At 41.9% G+C, this 22,388-nt stretch overlaps 1 protein-coding gene across 1 annotated transcript in view; it reads right to left on the bottom strand.

Moving 5' to 3' along the window:
• Nucleotides 1-22,388, bottom strand: part of xpnpep1 (X-prolyl aminopeptidase (aminopeptidase P) 1, soluble) — a 59,073-nt gene that overhangs the window by 1,170 nt on the left and 35,515 nt on the right. The window contains exons 11-20 of the mRNA XM_055646976.1: nt 21,363-21,452; nt 20,637-20,687; nt 19,524-19,582; nt 18,147-18,221; nt 15,721-15,798; nt 14,381-14,441; nt 14,066-14,135; nt 12,122-12,295; nt 7,615-7,691; nt 1,167-1,265 (exon numbers count right to left, since the gene is read on the bottom strand). Coding sequence (XP_055502951.1) covers nt 1,167-1,265; nt 7,615-7,691; nt 12,122-12,295; nt 14,066-14,135; nt 14,381-14,441; nt 15,721-15,798; nt 18,147-18,221; nt 19,524-19,582; nt 20,637-20,687; nt 21,363-21,452 — 834 coding nt within the window. The remainder of the gene's footprint in view (nt 1-1,166; nt 1,266-7,614; nt 7,692-12,121; nt 12,296-14,065; nt 14,136-14,380; nt 14,442-15,720; nt 15,799-18,146; nt 18,222-19,523; nt 19,583-20,636; nt 20,688-21,362; nt 21,453-22,388) is intronic.

Genomic DNA, 22,388 nt, shown 5'->3' with positions numbered 1-22,388 from the left:
GGTTTCCTCCCACATTCTAAAGATTGGCTTCTGTATAATTGTCTCTAGTGTGTGGATAGAACTAGCGTATGGGTGATTGCTGGTCGGCGTGGACACGCTGGGCCGAAGGAACTATTTCCACGCTGTATCTCTAAAATAAACTAAATGTTCTAGTTATAGTGTTGAAACAATGAACTGCAGGCGTTAGTTTACTCAAAAGAACACAAAGTGCTAGAGTAACTCAGCAGGTCCAGCAGCATCTCTGGAGAACATGGACTGATGATGATTTAGGTCGGAACCTTGCTTCAGAAGTAAAGTTTCTTACTTTAATTCTCACATTCCTCCATTATTTCTCAACATACATTTGGGATTTACAACACAGATTGTAAACAAAGTGAATTTTCATAGACTTAAAACTGGTTTTGACGATCATTTTAAATGACAAATTAAAATGTTTAGATGCAGAATTTGATGAGCTGCTATTAACTTTTCATGTGTAGCAAAGGACTGCAGATGCTGGTTTATACAGAGGATAGACACAAAGTGCTGGAGTAATTCAGCAGGTGAAGCAGCGACTCTGGATGGGTGACGTTTCAGATCGGAACCCTTCTTCAGACTGGACTTAACTTTACAAACCTGCTGATAATCGCCAGGCACAAATATCACCTTGAGGCAACCAGTCCACAAGATGTAAACGACTAATTACTTAATTTCATCAAATTCTGTTCCTAGATAAACCTGCAACATTGGATCTTTGTGTCTTCAAAATTAGTTTCAGATCATATATCACAGTGGATAGAGCTGCTGCCTCACAGCACCAAAGACCCAGGTTCGATCCTTCCCTTAGGTGCTGCCTGTGTGGAGTTTGCACATTCTCCCAGTGACCATATTCTGCAAGGATGCTGCCTGACCCGCTGAGTTATTCCTGCACTTTGTATCTTTTTTGCAAACACGCATTTGCAGTTCCTTGCTTCTAGATTTACCCAATATAGATCCTTACTTCACGTCTAAACATTTACAGTGGATTCTTAAGTGAGAAGGAAGTGCAGATGCTGGTTTATACTGAAGATAGAGACAAAATGCTGGAGTAACTCAGCGGGTCAGGCAGCATCTCTGGAGAAAAGGAAAATATGACGTTTCAGGTGGAGACTCGTCATTAGAGGGAGAGGGAGAAAGTGGATTCTTACCTCTTTTTCTGTGAGTTGCTTGACATTCACCATTTTGATTTGTATTGGGACGAGAGTCAATGCTTGAAATCTCAGGCTCTCTCTGTTCAGAAACCGGTACTAAATAAAAACAAAGATAATTTAATTCAGGGCATGTCGTGCATTATCATGCTGGGTTTTCATATGAAAGACAAGGCAGAGATTACCATAACAAACAGCTCACTTTTTCCAGCAATCACTGAGACTATAAAACTTGTAATGAAGCCAGATTGGCACACTTAGCACTACAAATCTGTACCTTCCTTTGTTAAAACTGTGAATACAAATCTTAACTTTTCTTATTTATCTCATTTCTGAAATGGGTGACGCTTCGGGTCGAGACCCTTCCTCTGACTGAGTCAGGAGAGAGGGAAAGTAGAGATATGACAAGGTTCAGAACAAATCAAGAGGCGGCACCAATGAGCAAGGAAAGGTGAAGCCCACAATGGTCCATTGTTGGCTGCGAAAGAGGTGATAACGAAGTGACCTATGGATGCAAACAATGAAACTAGCAGGACGACTAGCATGGGAGAGGGACGTAGAGAACGGCATTGGGGGTTCAGTATTGATGTGGATAGAGAACTGGCTGGCAGACAGGAAGCAAAGAGTAGGAGTAAACGGGTCCTTTTCACAATGGCAGGCAGTGACTAGTGGGGTACCGCAAGGCTCAGTGCTGGACCCCAGCTATTTACGATATATATTAATGATTTGGACGAGGGAATTGAATGCAACATCTCCAAATTTGCGGATGACACAAAGCTGGGGGGCAGTGTTAGCTGTGTGGAGGATGCTAGGAGACTGCAAGGTGACTTGGATAGGCTGGGTGAGTGGGCAAATGTATGGCAGATGCAGTATAATGTGGATAAATGTGAGGTTATCCACTTTGGTGGCAAAAACAGGAAAGTAGACTATTATCTGAATGGTGGCCAATTAGGAAAGGGGGAGATGCAACGAGACCTGGGTGTCATGGTACACCAGTCATTAAAAGTAGGCATGCAGGTGCAGCAGGCAGTGAAGAAAGCGAATGGTACGTTAGCATTCACACAGGGTCTTGGTGAGACCACACCTGGAGTATTGCGTACAGTTTTGGTCTCCTAATCTGAGGAAGGACATTCTTGCCATAGAGGAAGTACAGAGAAGGTTCACCAGACTGATTCCTGGGATGTCAGGACTTTCATATGAAGAAAGACTGGATAGACTTGGTTTGTACTCGCTAGAATTTAGAAGATTGAGGGGGGATCTTATAGAAACTTACAAAATTCTTAACGGGTTGGACAGGCTAGATGCAGGAGGATTGTTCCCAATGTTGGGGAAGTCCAGAACAAGGGGTCACAGTTTAAGGATAAGGGGGAAATCTTTTAGGACCAAGATGAGGAAAACATTTTTCACACAGAGAGTGGCGAATCTCTGGAATTCTCTGCCACAGAAGGTGGTTGAGGCCCGTTCATTGGCTATATTTAAGAGGGAGTTAGATGTGGCCCTTGTGGCAAAAGGGATCAGGGGGTATGGAGAGAAGGCAGATACAGGATACTGAGTTGGATGATCAGCCATGATCATATTGAATGGCGGTGCAGGCTCGAAGGGCCGAATGGCCTACTCCTGCACCTATTTTCTATATTTCTATGAAAGACAAGGGTTACTTGAAATTAGACAAATGAAAATTCATGCCACTGGGTTGTAAGATGCCCGTGCAAATTATGAGATGCTGTTCCAATTGGTGTGTGGTCTCAGTCTGACAGTGGAAGAAGCCCAGGGCAGAAGGGTCAGTATGGGAATGGGAAAGGCAGTTAAAATGTTTGGCGACCAGCAAATATTTCGTGTGAGGAAGAGCCTCGGCCCAAAGCGTCACCTATTCCTGTTCTCCATAGATGCTGCCTGATCCACTGAGTTACTCTTTTTTTTTTTACACAGAGAGTGATTTGGGGCCTGGATGCGCTGTTGGTGGGGATGGAAAAGATATGATGTGGTGTTTAAGAAACTTTTAGATAGACACATTGATAGGCAGGGAATGGTGGAATATGGATTATTGCAGCTGAGATTAGTTTATCTTAGTAGCATGTTCGGCATAAGCATTGTGGGCCAGAGGACTTGTTCCTGTGCTGTACTGTTCTATGTTTTAATCGCAATGTACGAATGGGAGGTGTGAAAAAAATCACAATCAATTCCTACGACTTTACTTAATATGTGATGCAAGTCTTTTCGCCATTTGAGACTTACACACATTTTTTTTAATGGTATTTCCAATATTTCTTGTTTTTGGAAGGTTGGAAAGAAATCCCTTAACAAATAACGCAAAAGGCAAAATCTCAAAAGGCAAATAAAAAGTCGTCACAATTTGAATGATAAAAGGACAGCCAGAGGCAAATATTATTAAAAATGCAAATTAACTCGGAATAGGGGTATGAATGATGACTTCCTTCAAGAATTCATGAAGAAAGGCATGAGCAAACTGCCTGCACTAAACGGCGATAACCAAGGGAAAATGTACAACTCTGATATAAATGAACTGTCCACGACAGGCTGAAAGGGCTCTTAACAAATAAATTGCTCAGTTGACAGCTGATTATAAGAGTATATTGCAGGCTGTTGGGGTTTAAATAGATGATTGAAGTCTGGCATTTTAAACAAAGCATCCCTGAAGAACATGCTTTGAGGCTGCTGCTGTTTCATAAACCATGCTAATAATATCCCATTAGAACAAATTCAACATCTGAACATCTGTATTCAGATGTTGTTTCCATGCAAAACAAAAGCCTAGAATACCCACGGCAGATTTAAAAATCTGCACCTGCATTTGAATGCAATAATAAAAATCCTAGTCTAGTGCATCTTATAATGCACCAGAGACACCGTACAGCAGACTGTCGGGTCGGATCACAGCTTGGTTTGAGAATAGCTCTGCCCAAAACCGCAAGAAATTGCAGACTTCTGTATGTAGTCCAGTGCATCATGATACAGTGGTAGAGTTGCTGCCTTACAGCGCCAGAGACCCTGGTTTGATCCTGACCTCGGATGCTGTCTCTATGGAGTTTGTATCGGAGAATGCTCGAATGGCAGAGCAGACGCGATGGGCTGAATGGCCTAATTCTGCTCCTATTTCTTATGAATTAGATAATTAAATACAGTTAATGATCTCCTTCATCGTTTTTACCCTGTTTATGCTGTTTGGTGCACCGCTTTCTTTTTGATTCATTCAGAGAGCAGTGCAGTTGGGAAAAGTTTACAGTTGGATTTTGCAGTTAGCAGGAACCATGGGCGGAAATCCTGGGGGGGGGGGACACACCTGTCCCCCCATGTTTTGAGAGGCGGGGGACAATCCCCCCCATGTTTTGTGAAACATTTTGCAGCAAAGTAATCGCAAGGGGGGGGGGGGGGGGGGGATCGGATTACGATAGATAAAACTGAAAGAAAAATAAATATTGGCTTTGATTTTGCAGATTTGCTGGCAATTCCATATGGCATCAATATACAAGCTTTCACAAATGTCACGACACCCACGTATGTGCAGAATTTCCAATCTTGCTTTGCACGTTCTGATTACAAATTCCTGGCAGTGCACACTGTGGGGATTCCAAGCTGTGTGGAGACTTGCTGAAATTTCTCAGCAAAGTGACGAGGGAAAAAAAAGACAAATGTATGTTACTTTTTCTAATTATTTGAGTTTTCTTTTATATTTTTAGTTTAGTTTACTTTAGAGATACAGCATGGTAACAGGTCCTTCAGCCCACTGGGTCCACGCCAACCCATTCACACTAGAGTTTAGACATACAGCGTGTAAGCAGCCCTTCGATCCACCAAGTTCCCGCTGACAATCTATCACCCACACACTAGTTCTATGCTGCTCCTATCTCACACACTAGGGGCAACTTACAAAAGACAATTAACTACAAACCTGCACGTCTTTGGGATGTAGGAGGAAACCGGATCACCTGGAGGAAACCCACACGGTCACAGGGAGAATGTGCAAACACCACACAGACAGCACCCTGTGTCTGGATCAAACCTGGGTCTTTGGCACTGTCAACCTGCAGCTTCCAGTTGCACCAATGTACCGCCACATTTGTGATAATATCTTCAGACATTTTCATCTTTTTTATAATTATTTACTTTTTAATGGTTTGTAAAATGTTTCTGAATGGCAAGAATACTAAAATAATACTGAGGGAAAAAAAGATAGTGTTGATAAGTGGCAAAGGTGGTGGGAAGGTGTGATTTGTTGCTTGGCAAAGATTTTCAGAGGGGTTTCATGGGCACAGTCTGTGGCCACATAAACTCTTGCTGTTTGGCTTTAGGACAAGGAATGGATAAGATGGAGGCAATATGCTGTGGCAGTGTAGTGTATGTGTGTGTTCATTTGTGTGCTTTGTGAAAATTACTTTCACGAGAGAGGTACTCATAAACATCGGACATACAGAACCTCCAAACATCGTTCCGGTTTCTCTCACTCGCTGGATTATTTGGACATACTCGTCAGTGGGGCTCTGGCTGCATTCAAGGTCTTGAGATGGAGGAGGACCCATGGGAAGCACTCTGGAGCACTCACCGGACTCCAGCCACGAGGATCACGCAAACCACCCCCGAGCATATTTCTGGCAAACGTACGTTCTCTCAATAACAAAGTGGACGAACTGCAACTCCTGCGCTGGACAAACAAGGACTTCTCTCAAGCCGCTGCCCTGTATTTCACCGAGACCTGGCTTTGTGAGTCGACCCCCGACAGTACGCTGTAATTGGCTGGCTTCCAACTTCACAGAGCCGACTGCAAAGTGGAGGCAGCGGGGAAATCTAGAGGCGACGAAATATGCTTCTATACCAACCAGGACTGGTGCAGCGACATCACGGTACTGTCAAACTTCTGCTCTCCCAACCTAGAATCCCTCTTTATAAACTGCAAACCCTTCTACTCTCCGAGGGATTACTCTGCTTTATTCTCGCTGGAATTTACATTTCCCCCCCCCCCCCCCCCCCCCCCCTGCGTACATGAGGCGCAAACGTAACTCGGCTGGTCAGGTAATGAGGGTAGAGAGTGACTTCCCGAACTCCATGGTCATTGTTTGGGGGGGACTTTAACAAAGCTGACCTCAGTCGTGACCTTCCAAAGTACAGATTTCAGGTTACCTGCCCCACCAGAGGGGAGAGAACACCTTACCACTGTTACACGTCAATCAAGAACGCATATCGTTCTGTTCCCCGTCAATCATGAATGCATATCAGGTCTGGGTCTTTCTGATCATTGTCTAGTTCACCTTATTCCAACCTACAGGCAGAAACTAAAGTCCGCTAAGCTTGTGGTGAGAACAACGAAAAGGTGGACAAGCGAGGGCATTGAGAACCTAGAATCCTGCTTTGACTGTATGGATTGGAATGTTTTCAGGGAAGCAACCACAAGCCTCGATGAGTACACAGACACTGTATCATCATATGTCAGCTTTTGTGAGGACAGTGGCATCCCCACTAGGACCCAGACCTGGTTCAACAATGGCAAGCCCTGGTTCACAGCAGAACTCAGACAGCTCCGACCGTCTAAAGAGGAAGCCTACAGGAACTGGGATGCAGACCTCTACAGGCAAGCAACGTACAAGCTGAGAAGAGGAATCAGAGCTGCCAAGGAAAGGTACTCTGAGAAGTTGAGGAGTAAGATCGGAGGCTGCAGCGAATCGTCCGATCAGCTGAGAAGGTTATTGGCTACAACCTTCCCTCCATTGACAAACTGTACACTGCAAGGGCCAGGAAGCGAGCAGGTAAGATCATCTCTGACCCCTCTCACCCTGGCCACAAACTCTTTGAATCACTTCCCTCTGGAAGGCGACTCCGGACTGTCAAAGCTGTCACAGCCAAACATAAAAAGACCATGGAGATGGTTGGTTTGTGAAATGGAAGTTTGCAACAGTGAAAGGTGAGCTGCATGTAACCCATGCCACAACTGAACACATATTGCCCTACATCTTACAGAACAAGAACCTCTATTTCCCAATACTCCTGGTGCGATGTGAATGGACTCTATTTCAATTGCTACAAGCGGCACAGTGGTGCAGCTGGTGGAGATACTGCCTCTCAGCCCGGTTTAATCCTGACCATAATGCTGTCTTTATGGAGTTTGCATGTTCACCCTGCGACCGTGTGGGGTTTCTTCCACGTGCTCTGGTTTCCTCCCACATCCCAAAGCCATGCAGGTTTGTAAGTTAATTGGCTTCCGTAAATTGCCCCTTGTGTAGGGAGTGGATGGGTGGTCAGTATGAACTCGGTGCTCCAAAAGGTGCTCCTTGCTGCATCTTCAAACTAAACTAAACTACAAAGTAGATTAAAGTAAATTAAATGGGCTTGAACAACATCCAACAGAGGTCAAAAGAACAGCCAACAGTCTTACCATGGCTCATATTTTAAAAACCAAATTACTCAGAATAAGACAACTAACCGGCTGATAATTTACCTTGGTTTGTGCGGGAACTAAAAGAAATATACTTTCAATCCGTATTCCAAAACTACCATCTTCATAATAACCAGGCTCTAAAAATAAACACAGACATAAATTTATCAGTTAATGTCCCTCAGATATCAAAACACTGTGTTCATTAGTTATGTCAGATGGCCATTGCCGCATGAAGAGCAAAGGGGTATTGTTAATTCAGTTTTAATGCTTTGTCTCATTTTCACACTATTAGCTTTGATAACAATGCAACAAATCGGTTTCTTTTAGGTCATACTGAGTTATGCATTATGGTCTTTTCAAAGCATTGCTTTTCATGATAGGATTCCTCTCTGTACCATGAATTTTAATCATTGCTGGTCGTATAATTAAGCAATCAGCGGTGTCTTGCTGGGGAAGGGAATCGAATGCAACAAACTTGGGAGGTTGTTTTTGATGACTACTGCATTAATAGTTCGCCTCCATTTGTTTTCAATTTTCTCTGAGCCTTTGGTACTTTAATGCATCACTTTGCAAAGTACTATTAATTTTAAAATAGTATAATATCATAGAGTAGAACATATTAACACCGAGTACAACAGTCTATGACTGAATTCAATCCAGTGCTGGACTCAAGCACCATTGAATATGATTGACTGTAGCAACTTCAGTTTTCACTACCTCTTACCAATCTACCAAAGACGAGATTCTGTGTACCTCTCAAAGTGCTGGCATGGGTACAACTATCCCACCCACCCTGTGTCCCAGATAAACCTGGCTCACAAAGGTGCAGGAAACTGAAATAAACAAAATAAGAATGCCAAAGGATTAGGATGTCATCCCAGGCTCTGTGTATTGTGCGTCTTGTGATAATCACAGGACAACTTGGGAAAAGATAGCAAAAATAGCCTGCAGGTTTCATAAATACAAGGTGGTGAACTGTGGGGAATGGAAGGATGGGAGACATAAAATGCTGGAGTATTTCAAGAAGCCAATTTAACTCACACTTTTGTAATGTTTAAAAATGCAAAATGTTTGGACGGACATTTTAAAAATTAGATCTAAAATTATCTATAATCAACTGGACCCAGATCCAAAATTAATAATATTAGGATTATCAGAACATAGCACAAATTTTACGATAAGCCAGAGACACTTTCTTGATTACAGTTTAATAACTATGAAAAAATTAATACTCAAATTTTGGAAAAATCCAGCAAACCCCACAATTAAAATGTTGATTACGGAAATGACCAAGACCTTGCATTTGGAAAAAATAAGATTTGTCTTAATTGACAAACCAGAACTATTTTTTTAAATATGGTCTCCATTTATTGAATTTTTTAAAAAGTAAACTGGTGCACAAAATTAAAGTAAAAAACTTGAGTTTAGGGTTGGATGAACAACTATACTCAACATCTCCCGGATCTATCTCCACAATCTTCATATTTGTAATCTCCTTTCTCTTGCTTTTTTTCTTTCTATTAGTTTATAGTTTCTCTTATCTCTTTCTTTCTTTATTTCTTTCCTTTAAAAAAAACTTTAAAAATTGAAGCTATGTAAGAACTCTGTAACCAATTTGTCCTTTATTACTATTTCTACATATGCTTTTAATACAAATATTTAAAAAATAAAATAAAATAAAATGCTGGAATAACTCAGGCAGCATCTCTGGAGAAAAGTAATAGGTGACGTTTTGGATCGAGACCCTTCTTTAGACTGAACTGACCCGAATGGCGGGATGGTATTAGACAATTAGCAAAACTAAAGATGGTAAAGTACAGCTTTAGAAAGTGTGAAACTCACTCTTATGTGCAAACCAATATATTTAATGAAGCATGGTACTGACCCAAATCTTTACCTATTGCTTTTCTCCAGAGATGCTGCCTGACCTGCTGAGTTACCCCAGCATTTTGTTTCTATCCCAATATATTTAATGTTTCCTTATATAAACTTCACTGCACCTTCCAAGCAAAATTAAAGCATTTTTCAACAGGTTTATTATTAGATATGTTTTGCAGATTGCTGAGTGTTGCAAATATAATTAGAGTATCGTTAACTATGCTACTTATTTAATCTTTATGTGAAGTTGTTATATATTTTGTGCAGTAGCAGGCATAACTGTTTACTATGACCATGCCATAGCAAAATAAAGTGTCAAAAGGACTTGCATCTCTCACTGACAGCTCAAAGAGCATGAAGTGTAAAACGACCGCAAAGGCTGCTGCTTAGGAAAATGCTTAGGTATTTTTACACCACCGCAAAATGTCTCAAAACAGCCAGGAGATGAATAGACAGATTAATGTAAGTGATATCGGACACATGAAACATTTGGGCAGACTCACACCACCCTGGCCCCACTCACATTTCACTCCTGCCATCGGGAAGAAGGTGCAGGAGTCCAAAAACTGTAACCTCCAAATTCAGGTACAGCTTCCTCCCAACAACCATCAGGCTTTTGAATACTATAAATGTCAACTAAACTCCAACTACGAACTGCCTGAGCTTTGAGCCAACTGGAAACTTTGAGCTTTGTTTTGCACTATATCAGTTTTTTTTTTAATTTTGTGAGCTTTTTTTCCAGTTTGTTTATATTATCTATTGAGTATAAACCTGTTGTGCTGCTAACTGTTAATTAGTCCTTTACCAACAATGGATTCATCAACTAATTTGGGGAAGATCCATTCACATTTACCCCACCCCTTGCCAATTTCTAATCTTACTGGCAGCTCAAAAATGAGAGCACTTTGCTGATTATAAATCCTCTGCTGATTTGTGAAAGAGGTGGCTGGAGAGGAAACAAATTTCCTTCTGTTAAGCCTTCTCATTGAGAAAAAAACAAGCAACAGTTTTGCAGTTGAGCTGTTGACAGGATAACTTTCCACACTCAGATGTCCTTCACACTGAATAACCTGGAACATCTGGTGGTTAAATGTTGACTGTTCTACTGACCAAGACAGTTCTCCAGCATCATCCTGAATACAGTCTACACCCCACCTCAGGCAGACATCATGCTAGCAACTGAGGACTTGAGTACCCACATCAACAAATATGAAACAATGTATCCCAAAGCCTTTCCCCCAATGTCTTTCCCGTCAACCAGGCTGGCGTGAAGAAGTATCTGCCAAACTACCATCAACATATTATCTTCAACGCAAGAGAACTAACACTCGGTCACTCCTAACCACCATCAGGAACGCCTGCTGCTCCATCTCACCCTCGCAAAAGGACACCTACTGTTCCGGTACCTAAGAGCATCGTAGCCCTTACATCTATGACGCTAGGAACCACTTCTTACAATACCACTGTATTTTGCACATTGTGTTATTTCGTTTCACTCCCTTGAAAAAAAATGTTTATAATTTATGTTTTGTGTATCTGTGTGTCTGTGATGCTACTGGAAGCAAGATTTTCATTGTACCCGTACGTCACTATTCTGGTGCTTGTGACAATAAACTCGACTTGCAGTTGGGCCTCTAACAGGCAATTCAAACTGTGAGATGTACTGACACCTAATGATAAGAAACTGGCACTGCAAGGATTTGCAGCTACTGCTGGAATTTGGCCTGGAATTTCATATCACACTTTTACTACATTTCTAAGGGAGAACATTACACAACTGGTTGAACTTTTTTCCGTGATTCAGAACAGAATCAAAAGCTACAAGATGTATCTTATGGAGGCTCAGTGTATTACCCTTCCATTGACTCCATTTACACCTCACACTGTCACGGCAAGGCCATCCCAGTCATTCTCTCTTCTCCACTTTCCCATCAGGCAAGAGGTATAGAAGTGTGAAAGTGCACATCTCCAGATTCAGGGGCAGTTTCTTCAGGCAACTAAACCACAATTCACAAATGATGAACTTATGACTATCCTATCAACAACTAGAGACCAGTCCTGAGTTACCATTTACTTCATTGGAGACCCTCGTACTATCTTTAATTGGACTTGCACTAAACTTTATTCCCTTCATCATGTATCTGTACACTATGAATGGCTCGATTGTAATCATGTATTGTCTTTCCAATAACTAATTGGCATGCAACAAAAGCTTTTCACTGTACCTCGGTACTTGTGACAATAAACTGAACTAAACTACTAATATCAGCCTGCAGATTTCCATGTTTAACCTGCACAAGAATGCTCGGAGTTACTAACAGTCTCAATGTGATAACTACAACACTAGCAGTTTAACTATCATTATATACTGAGCCTTTTTTGTAAATGTGCAACTCGGAGTGACAGGGTACTCTAGATACTGTTCTTAATGGACACTACAGTACATACTTTCTATGGATATAATGGGTTTGACAGAATGGGTTTGGTTGTAGTTATCTTTTGCACAGCCCAAGCAGTTCTGCAAACATTTGCAAATAGAAGCAAATCAGTGAAAGGTTGGCACATAGCCAATGCAGGTGCCTGTACACATCTCAACCGTAGAAATGAATCATCGTTTTCTTCTGCTGGTCACCGCTCCAACGATCAGATACAGGCACCATTAGTCGACCTGCGGGCCACCTTTACTCACCGTCACTCAGAATCATTCCAGCCTCAAGAGGTTCATCAGCGAACGTTTTATAACTAATACCGCAAGGCCCTTCGTGGACATTCAGGAAAGATCCAACTCCATGTCCTGTGCCATGAAGATAATCCAAACCATGTTCCCAAAGAGACGCTCTTGCAAATGAGTCAATGAGGTGTCCTGGCAGAAATGAACACATACGAAGGTAAGCATACGGCAAATCTCTATGTACGCAGCACTACACTGAATGAGGCCAAATGCAAGAGAATTTGAGAGTTTGTGGCTCATCACAAAGCACTGTGGCACGTCAGTAGAGTCGCTGACTTAAAAGCGCCAGAGACTCAGGCTCGATCCTGATTACGGATGCTGTCTTTTGGAGTTTGTACGTTCTCCCTGTGACCGCGTAGGTTTTCCCAGGTGCTCCAGTTTCCACCAAAGACGTCCAGGTTTGCAGGTTGATTGGCATCAGTAAAAATTGTAATTGTTCCTTATATGTAGTGTGTGCTAGTATAACGGTGATCGCTGGTCAGTGCGCACTAGTTGGGCTAAAGAGCGTGTTTTCTGCGCTGTATCTCTAAACTAAACTAAGCACTGCAGGGCTCCCACAAGATTTGGACCACATGAATTCATGACAGCCGGATTATTGAAAAGGAATAGGACAAATGGGCGGCACAGTGGCACAGCTGCTGCCTCATAATGCCGGAGACCATGGTTCAATCCTAACCTTGGATGCTGTCTGTGTGATGTTTGCACATTCTCCCCGACACCATGTGGGTTTCGTCCCACAGCCCAATCACGTGGGGGGGGGGTTAATTGGCCTCCGTAAATTGCCCCCAGTATGTAGGGTGTGGATGGGAAAATCGAACTAGTGTGAATGGGTGATCGATGGTCGGAGTCGGCCAAAGGATCTGTTTCCACGCTGTGTATCTAAAACTAAACTAAAATCTGTGATTCGTTTATCTAACGCCACAGCATGGGCGAAACTAGAGGATCGTCAGGTGGTGTAGTCTGTGTCTGTGTCCAAGCAGTTACTTTATCACATTGACAGCTTGTCTCAGCCAGCCACACAGCTTGCCCTGCTGCAGCTCTGCAGTTTTTAAAAGGTCTATAATCAACCACATCTAGATTAATTAATTTTAATATTCTGAGAATCTACGTTCGGCCAGTATCACACATTCGTGCAAATATTTCAATTGGACTTTAGAGATACAGTGCAGAAACAGGAGCTTCAGCCCACTGAGACCTTGCCGACCAGCAATCACATCGTATACTAGCCCAAATACACTGAGGACAATTTAACAACTTACCGAAAGCAATTAATTTACAAACCCACACGTCTTTGCAGTGTGCGTGGAAACCGGAGCACCCGGGGAAAACCCATGCGGTCACGCGGAGAATGTGCTAACTCCGTGCAGACAGCACTTGTAGGCAGGATTGAACCTGGGTCTCTGGAGCTGTAGGGCAGCAACTCTACCGCTGCATTGCTGTGCCGGCACAGGATGTCCCAAAGCATTTCATCTCAGAACTACAGAACTAATGTAGGTAATGTAACAACCAATTTGCACACAACATCCCACAAAGAGCTACAAGATTATTTTGTTTTCACTGTTCGGTCCGAACCCTGTTCATTTTAAAAGTTAATGCTGAATCTTCTTCACCTTCAGTTAAGATACCAAATAACCTTTCCAAATCCCATTGATTAACTCTGAACAACAGCATTAGGTGTGTATTATTAACTTGTTCAAGGAGGTTCGAGTCAACATTTTCTGCTTGTTCGGACTCTCAAATGTTCACTAATACCTTGGTTTCTTTTAAAAGACTCTCCCACTCACCATGTAGTGAATAATTCTATGAAGTAACTGGACAGAGATTATTATTTTTGTTGGCTCAAAGTAATCAGCTTTCATTTCACTTCATTCATAAAACCATCAAATGGTCCGACTATCTTACCTTTGGTACCGCTTGGAAAAACTGCTGAACCCAGACAGATATGTCCCTTTAACACGTAAGTAAAGCACTCCTGGAGGATAAATAAAGGAATTGATAAAATCCATCACACCACAAACGTACTTCATTCTTACAATAAACCTCTGTACTTTTTACCATGAGAAAATAATCATGTGAAGTTGATCGTTTGACATGCTGGATACAGAACTATTGCCCCATACCTAGCAACAAGTCTGAAACTATCTAACTAGTGATAGAACCGCAATTATCACTCTTGAAAGTCATTCAATTGGAGGATTTATTAAGAGATTAACATACCTTCTCAAATTCAGTGGGAGTGCCAAAGTGAACTGTACGTGTGACATCTGTAGTTCCATCCCTAGTTCAAACACAAAGAACAAAGAACCAAGTGCTTTAGTCATTTTTATAACTGAATGTAATTGTACTAAAGCTGCTAAGATCCAGCTCTATGCCCCACAAAGAGAAACTCTGCGTGTTGATTTAAAGGATGAAAGAATACACAAAGCCTTTACAAATCTCAGGATGTACCAAAGCACCTCATGTATGAACTACGTGCACCGGTGTAATGTATGAAATGTGACACTCAATTTGCACACAACATCCCACAAAGAGCAGCAAGATTATTTTGGTATCAGTGTTGAAAGGGTAATCAATGTTAACCAGGTCTTTGGTAAAAATTAACTTATCCTCTTGAATTAGTGCCATGAGGTTAATTCAAGAGGTTTGGAGGAATGTGGGTCAAATGTAAGCAAATCGAACCAGGGTAGTTGGCACCTTGGTCGGCATACGGGTTAGGCCGAAGGGATCGTTTCCGAGCAGTATCACGCTACGCCTGTATTAAAGAGCCAAATGAGACAAGGTTTAATGTTGAATGCTGTATTTTTGACTGAGATTACATCCTCAATGGGAAAATTAAAACTTTGGGGACATGAAAGGTGACCAAACTACATAAGAGTTGAGTTTAGTTTATTGTCACATGTACCAAGGTACAGTGAAAAGCTTTTGTTGCGTGCTAACCAGTCAGTAGAAACACTATACATGATTACAATCGAGCCATCCACATGGGATTAATGAGCATAACAAAGTGCTGGGGTACCTTAGCGGGTCAGGCATCATCTGTGGGGGGGAATGAAAAGATGACGTTTCAGGTCGGGCCCCAAAATCTAAAGAAGGATCCTAATGTGAAACATCATCTGTCCATTCCCTCCACAGATACAGCCTGACCCGTTAATTTACTCCAGCACTTTGTTATTAGTCGATAGTACCATGGAACATTATTTTTATTCATTTATACCCATTTATATATCCTGTCTTTTTCATTTACCTGACACAGCTTCAGGAAACCACAAACATCCTTTTATGAGTGGTAAATTTCTAAACAATAAAATAGTTGCCTAACACATCAGATCAGAAGCATAGCGGAGGCTCATCAAGGAGGAGCTTTTAAAGAATGAAAAAGGCTGTACTCTAAAATTCTCTAACATTGAACTTCGGGATACTAGTTAAGCATATGCACTCCACCACCCCATCCCACCCCACCCATTTTATGAGTGGGTAAACCACCCCATCGCTTACCCAAACCATTCTTCCAATTTTCCCTTAAAATATTGCAAAAGATTTATTCAAGTTTGTCTTACCTGTACTGGGCACCAGAATCCAAAAGAAAGATTTCATTCAATGATAAAGTTCTGTTTGTACTTGGGATAGGCCTAAAAATGACAAAACAAATTTGGAATTGAAATAATTTAGGCATTGAATTATGTTATATAAACTGCAAAAAGTTCCATGTGTATCTACTGATTAAAATCTCTGGTTTAAATTCACGAAATAAATTGTCTATTTTGCACCAGAATGATAGAAGAAATTTCATTTTTAATGCTAAGTTACATCCATATCAATAAATTGCATATTTGTGCTGAGGGGAATATAAAGTGCATGTGCTCACTTTCTGATCAATGGTTCAGGATTTCCGTAGTAACGGCCACAGGTATAAAAGAGGATGACAATCAGAAAACATTCCAATGTCCTGGTCCACCATCATCACTTACCATTCATTCAACAGTGTCTTCACTTGCTTTCAGTACTAATATTTTGAATTGAATTGAATACATTTAATTAGCCAAGTATTTATACACACAAGGAATTTGCCCTGGCGCTTTGCTCGCAAGTAACAACACAATATACAGTACACAATTAAAAATAAAACATTATAATTTAAACATGTGAAGAATGAAATAAAATACCAGAACAAAAGGAGGCTAAAGACTTTTGGTTATTGAGTAGAGCTACTGCTCATGGAAAAATGCTGTTTTTATGTCTGGCTGTGGAGGCTTTGACAGTCCGGAGTCGCCTTCCAGAGGGAAGAGCTTCAAAGAGTTTGTGGCCAGGGTGAGGTGGGTCTTACCCGCTCGCTTCCTGGCCCTTGCTGTGTACAGTTCGCCGATGGGGGGAAGTTTGTAGCCAACAACCTTCTCGGTTGATCGAACGATGCGCTGCAGTCTCCAGATGTCGTGCTTAGTGGCTGAGCCAAACCAGACCATGATGGAGAAGGTGAGGACAGACTCTACGATGGCCGTATAGAATTGAACCATCAATGCCTGTGGCAGATTGTGTTTATTCAGCTGCCGCAGGAAGTACATCCTCTGTTGGGCCTTTTTGACTGTGAAGTCGATGGTGGCCCCCATTTAAGGTCCCTGGAGATGATGGTTCCAAGGAACTTAAATGATTGCACAGATGTGACTGTGGTGTCATTGATGGTGAGTGGGGGAGGGGAGGGGGAGCTCTCCTAAAGTCTACAATCAATTCCACTGTGTTATGAGCATTGAGCTCCAGGTTGTTGCGATGGCACCAGGATGCCAGCTGTGTCACTTCCTGACTGTAGACAGATTCCTCCCCATCCTGGATAAGTCCAATCAGGGTTGCGTACTGCGTACTCTCCCCAAAAAGGAGAGGGGAGAGTATGCAGCCTTTCGATGCTCATATGCTGAGGGTTTGCGGGTCCGAGATGTGCTTTCTCAGCCTCACATGCTGCTTCCTGTCTATCAGCAAGTTGGTGATCCACTGACAGAGGAGTTCAGACACAGTCAACTGGGAGAGTTTGGAGTGTAGTAGCTCTGGCACAATGGTGTTGAATGCAGATCTAAAATCCACAAACAAAATCCTTGCATAGGTACCCTGGCAGTCTAGGTGCTGGAGGATGAAGTGCAGGCCTAGTTTGACTGCTTCATCCACTGATCTATTGGCCCGGTATGCACACTGCTGGAGGTCCAGCAAGGGGCTTGGGATATTTTTCAGGTGGGCCAGCACAAGTCTTTTAAGGGACTTAAGGGACTGATTACAGAGGTCAGTGCGACAGGCCTGTAGTCATTAAGACCAATAATTCTTGGCTTTATGGGTACAGGAACAATAGTGGAGACTTTGAAGCAGGCAGGGACAGTGCAGGTTGGCAGGGACTAATTGAAAATGTCTGTGTAGGCTGGTGCCAGTTGTTCAGCACAGAGCTTGAGGGTAGAGGGGGAAACATTGTCCCGTCCTGGAGATTTCCTGCATTCCCTGCCCGAAACATTGCCGTTTCCTTCGCTCCATAGATGCTGCCTCACCCGCTGAGTTTCTCCAGCACTTTTGTCTACCTTCAATAGAAAGGAGGTTGGTTTGTGTGATGGTTTGGGCCACATCCACAAGTCCACTTAAGTATCTGGCATTGGTTTTCTAGAATTTCCTAGACGGTTTTCTAGAAGTATCTAGAATGGTTTTATGGATTTTAAACAGAACCCTCAAGCTTGAGGACATTTACTTCTCAGCACCAATGTACATTATTGTAAAGGAACTAGACGCCGTCCTTAGTCCTTTAACTAAGTCTTTATTCAGATACTACTCACACACATTCCAGCACTAACCACAACTGGTCTACACACGTACTGGAACCTAACAGGGAGGGAACATGCAGATACTACAGTTATACTACAAAGTGTGGGAGGGTCAATATGATAATGAGGTAGCTACATATATGGTTGTATGCATAACCATCTACAATTATATCTAAACAACCTGTGCATTTGTTACCTGTAGAATAATTGCACTGTTTGGACCGCTGCTGGAGATGGTGCAAAAGCTCAAACCCATAAATTTGGCTTGCTGGCTGCAAAACATTAATAAAGAGATTGAAACAAATGGTTACAATTTCCAAATTGATTTTTTCGAACTGCAAAACTCAATATTTTTGATCCTGTTAATCAGACTGAAGAAGGGTCCCAACCTAAATAGTCACCTATTCATGTTCTCCAGGAATGCCCCCTGACCCGCTGAGTTTCTCCAGCACTGTGTGATTTATTTTGTAAACCAGCACCTTCAGTTCCTTGTTTCTACAAGGATCGATTTATCCCCACTTTCCGCCTTCCGTTCAATAGCTAATTTTCAGCCCATATCATTGTACATCAAATCCTGTACTCTACTCTTGATGACAAGCCTCCTGTATGGGTAGGACCTCATTGAAAATGATGAACATTCAAGCACATCAGATCTACTGGTTACCTGGATCTATCCTACATGCTCAAAACAAATCCAGCAGCTTGCTCACACAAGATTTTCCTTTCATAATCCACATAGACTTTTTAAATCTTAATATCGATCTTAATGTATTGTGTTCTAGCAGCTTTTGGTATATCTTCCAGCAACAGAGCCCAGTACAAATGGGCATGGAGTCATACAGCACAGAAACGGACCCTTGGGCCCAACTTGTCCAAGCTAACCAAGATGTCCCATCTACAGTAGTCCCACCAGCCTGCATTTGGTCCATATCCCTCTAAACTTTCATGTACCTGCCCAAATGTCTTTTGAATCTGTGAAATTATATCAGCGTGGGTCAGAGGAGAAAAGCAAGGAAAACAGTGAAGGCTCTTAATAGTAAGACAATAATATATGGACAAATATAATCCCGTGGCTCTGGTTTGAAGAAAGGCAGAATATAGCAATAAATTTGTGAATATATCCGTATTAATTTCTGTACAACGCCCATTCCCTATACAACTATGCTGCCAATTTATTGTGGCAAAATAAATGTGAAAAACATGTTACAAACACCAGGCTCACAAAACATAAATAAGACAAACCAAATCAATACAAAGGTTGAGAGTTTCCCCAGGGATAACAAGATCTTTTTTAACTGGAGAAAAATATTCCATCAATTAATAATTAGTCTGGTGACAAATATTTTAGTTTGTTTCAAAACAGATCAAATTTTGTGTTTTTATTTCAAATTTCTGTGCAGTCAATAGAGTGTCGACAAGATTTTTTGTCCAAACACGGTGATCTTCACTGTTAGCAATGGTGAGTATCAAGGTTTGCTTTTACGTTTTTCAGTAATAATCATTCGCAGTGTAACAGGAATCAAGTAGATTCCCTTCACACAATTCACCCAATAATAAACATAGGTCAGCCTTACCTACGCAGTTTTTCAGCTTTATCTGAAGCATCGAGCTCAGTTATGTTGCCTTTTGGAACCTGCAAAGTTGCAATTTTAGCAGACAAATCAGAAATCATGGAAATACAAAGAGGGCTAAATTGTGCATCTAATGAATGATTCCATTACAATTACAGGCTCCACACGTCTCAGGCGGCGGTTACATTCTTGAAACTCAAAAACACGTACACACATAAATGACAATGCTGGCAGCAATAAAGTTGAGCACATTATTCCAAAAATACAGGCGCATATATCAGTATGAAATGAACGTGCATTATTTCAAAAACACAAATCAAACACACGAGGTACGTGTATTCTGTTGTTACTTTCCCAATATATTCTATGCACATTTAGTGTACTTGGTAATATTATACAAGGTGTCCTGTTCCATAGAACATAGAAAAATACAGCACAGGAACAGGCCCCTCACCCTATAATGCCTGTGCCAAACATGATGGCAAGCTAAAACCAATCTCATCTGCATGTACATGATTTCTTCACGCTCCATTCCCTGATGGTTATAAGGACACAAAGTGCTGGAGTAACTCAACATGCCAGGCAGCATCTCTCGAAAACATGGGGCTGAAGGGTTTGGACCCAAAATGTTACCTATCCATGTTCAACACCAGAAATTGGAGGAACAGCACCTCATATTCCGCTTGGGGAGTCTGCATCCTACGGGCATGAACATTGAATTCTCCCAATTTTGTTAGCCCTTGCTGTCTCCTCCCCTTCCTCAGCCCTCGGGCTGTCTCCTTCCATCCCTCAGCCCTCGGGCTTCTCCTCCTTTTTCCTTCCTTCTCCCTGCCACCCCCTATCAGTCTGAAGAAGGGTTTCGGCCCGTTGCCTATTTCCTTCGCTCCATAGATGCTGCTGCACCCGCTGAGTTTCTCCAGCATTTTTGTGTACCTGCTGCCTGACCTGTTGAGTTATTCCAGCAATTTGTATCCTTTTGTATATTAACCAGCATCTGCAGTTCCCTGTTTCTACATTCCCTGATAATTAATGAGTTCTGTTGAACAACCAAAAATATTGAAGCCCCAAAGAAATAATCCCAACAATAACATTGACACACACAATGAGATTTCTTACCTCCTTCTCAAGCCAGACAAAGAGCTCACAAAGTGCCACGGCATCTTTAATCTAGCATATGGAAACATAGGCAACAGAGTGATTAATTCCTATTTATTTATTCTGTCCACTACTTTTAATTGCCATTGCGTTTGCAAATTTCTGCACTTAATTTTAAAAGATCACAAACAATTTCCACAAACACGGGGGGTAACCCTGTCTAACTAAAAAATAACGATTTTGCTGCCAGAGTTCAACAAATAGAAAATGTCACGCGAGAAAAATCTCTTATGAGCATTAGTATAGATCCATGGATCCAAATCCATGCTAACCATCGATCACCCATTCACACTAGATCTGTGTTATCCCACTTTCTCATCCACTCCTTCCACTTTCGGGTCAATTTTACAAGGTTAATAAAACTACAAACACACACATATTTGGAATGTTAGGAAACAGTTAGGGTGCGAGAGAAAAAGGTGAAAGTGGGCAAGAAGCACGACAAACAGGAGAGTTAAAATTGATGAACTGGTCCAAAAACAAGTACAATTTGAGTTGAGAAAAGCCCAGACGTTGCATTTATATAGCACCTTACACCAGTCAATCATAAACTCACATATATAATTATGACAATGACATATTCTAGGTAGATTATGTACAATCCATTTACGTGTCATCTTAAATTGTTCAAGATATGTTTGAGGGACGACAGCAAGAATAAAAAGCTTGAATGATCACAACACTCACATGAGCTTGCCTCATGCCTTCAATCTCAATTGGATTCTTCATAGATTTTGCAATGCAGACTGGGGTATAAACTGTCTCCAGCCTCAGCATCTGTGGAAATCAAAATAAATACTATATTCAGTGCATTTCCTGTTCTATAATTACAACCTGACATGGCGCGAGTATACACAAGATAGACACAAAGTGCTGGAGTAACTCAACGGGTCAGGCAGCATCTCTGGAGAAGAAGGGTGAGTGACGTTTTGGGTCTGAACCCTTCATCACCAACCGTGATGCCAGAATTAGGGGGTATTAGCTGCAGGGAGAGTTCAGACAGACCTGGTTTGTTTTCTCTGGAATGCCGGAGGTTGCAGGGAGACCTGATAGAAGTTTATAAAATGATTTCAGTCATAGATCGGGTAGACAGTCAGAATACAAATACAAGAGGGCATACAGTAGCTTTAAGGTGAGAGGGGTAAACCTTAAAGGAGATGGGCAGGGCAAGTTTTTGTTACACATGGAAAGTGGTGAGTGCCTGGAATATGCCACCAGGAGTGGTGGCTAGGGCAGATTTGACAGTGGCATTTATGAGACTTTTGGTTAGGCATATGGATATGTAGGGGATGGAGGGACATGGATTATGCAGAGGCATATAAGAGTTGATCTTCACAATCATATTTGGCACAGACTTTGTGGGACAAAAAGGCCTGGTCTTGTGCTGCATTGTTCTATGTAAAAAATACTATTTGGGAATAATACATTTTGTCAACCATTTAAATGACTGTCAATGCATTAGTCGCCTGTTGAATACCTCGCCTTGCTTCTCTGTCTCGGTCAATGGAAGCGAAAACTGGGAGAGGGTTACAACTTGCTGCTGATCAAATGTTGAGCAAAGTACAAAGCGCTGGAGTATCTCATCAGGTCAGGCAGCATCTGTGGAAAAAATTGATAGGCGACGTTTCGGATTGGGACCCTCCTTCAGCCAACTTCTTTGGACCCAGTCAGAATAGGACTCTGACTCAAAACTTTGCCTGTCCATTCCCTCCA

The sequence above is a fragment of the Leucoraja erinacea genome, chromosome 15 (genome assembly GCF_028641065.1).
Source record: "Leucoraja erinacea ecotype New England chromosome 15, Leri_hhj_1, whole genome shotgun sequence".
Taxonomy (NCBI): domain Eukaryota; kingdom Metazoa; phylum Chordata; class Chondrichthyes; order Rajiformes; family Rajidae; genus Leucoraja; species Leucoraja erinaceus.
This window is presented reverse-complemented; position numbering and strand designations above follow the sequence as displayed.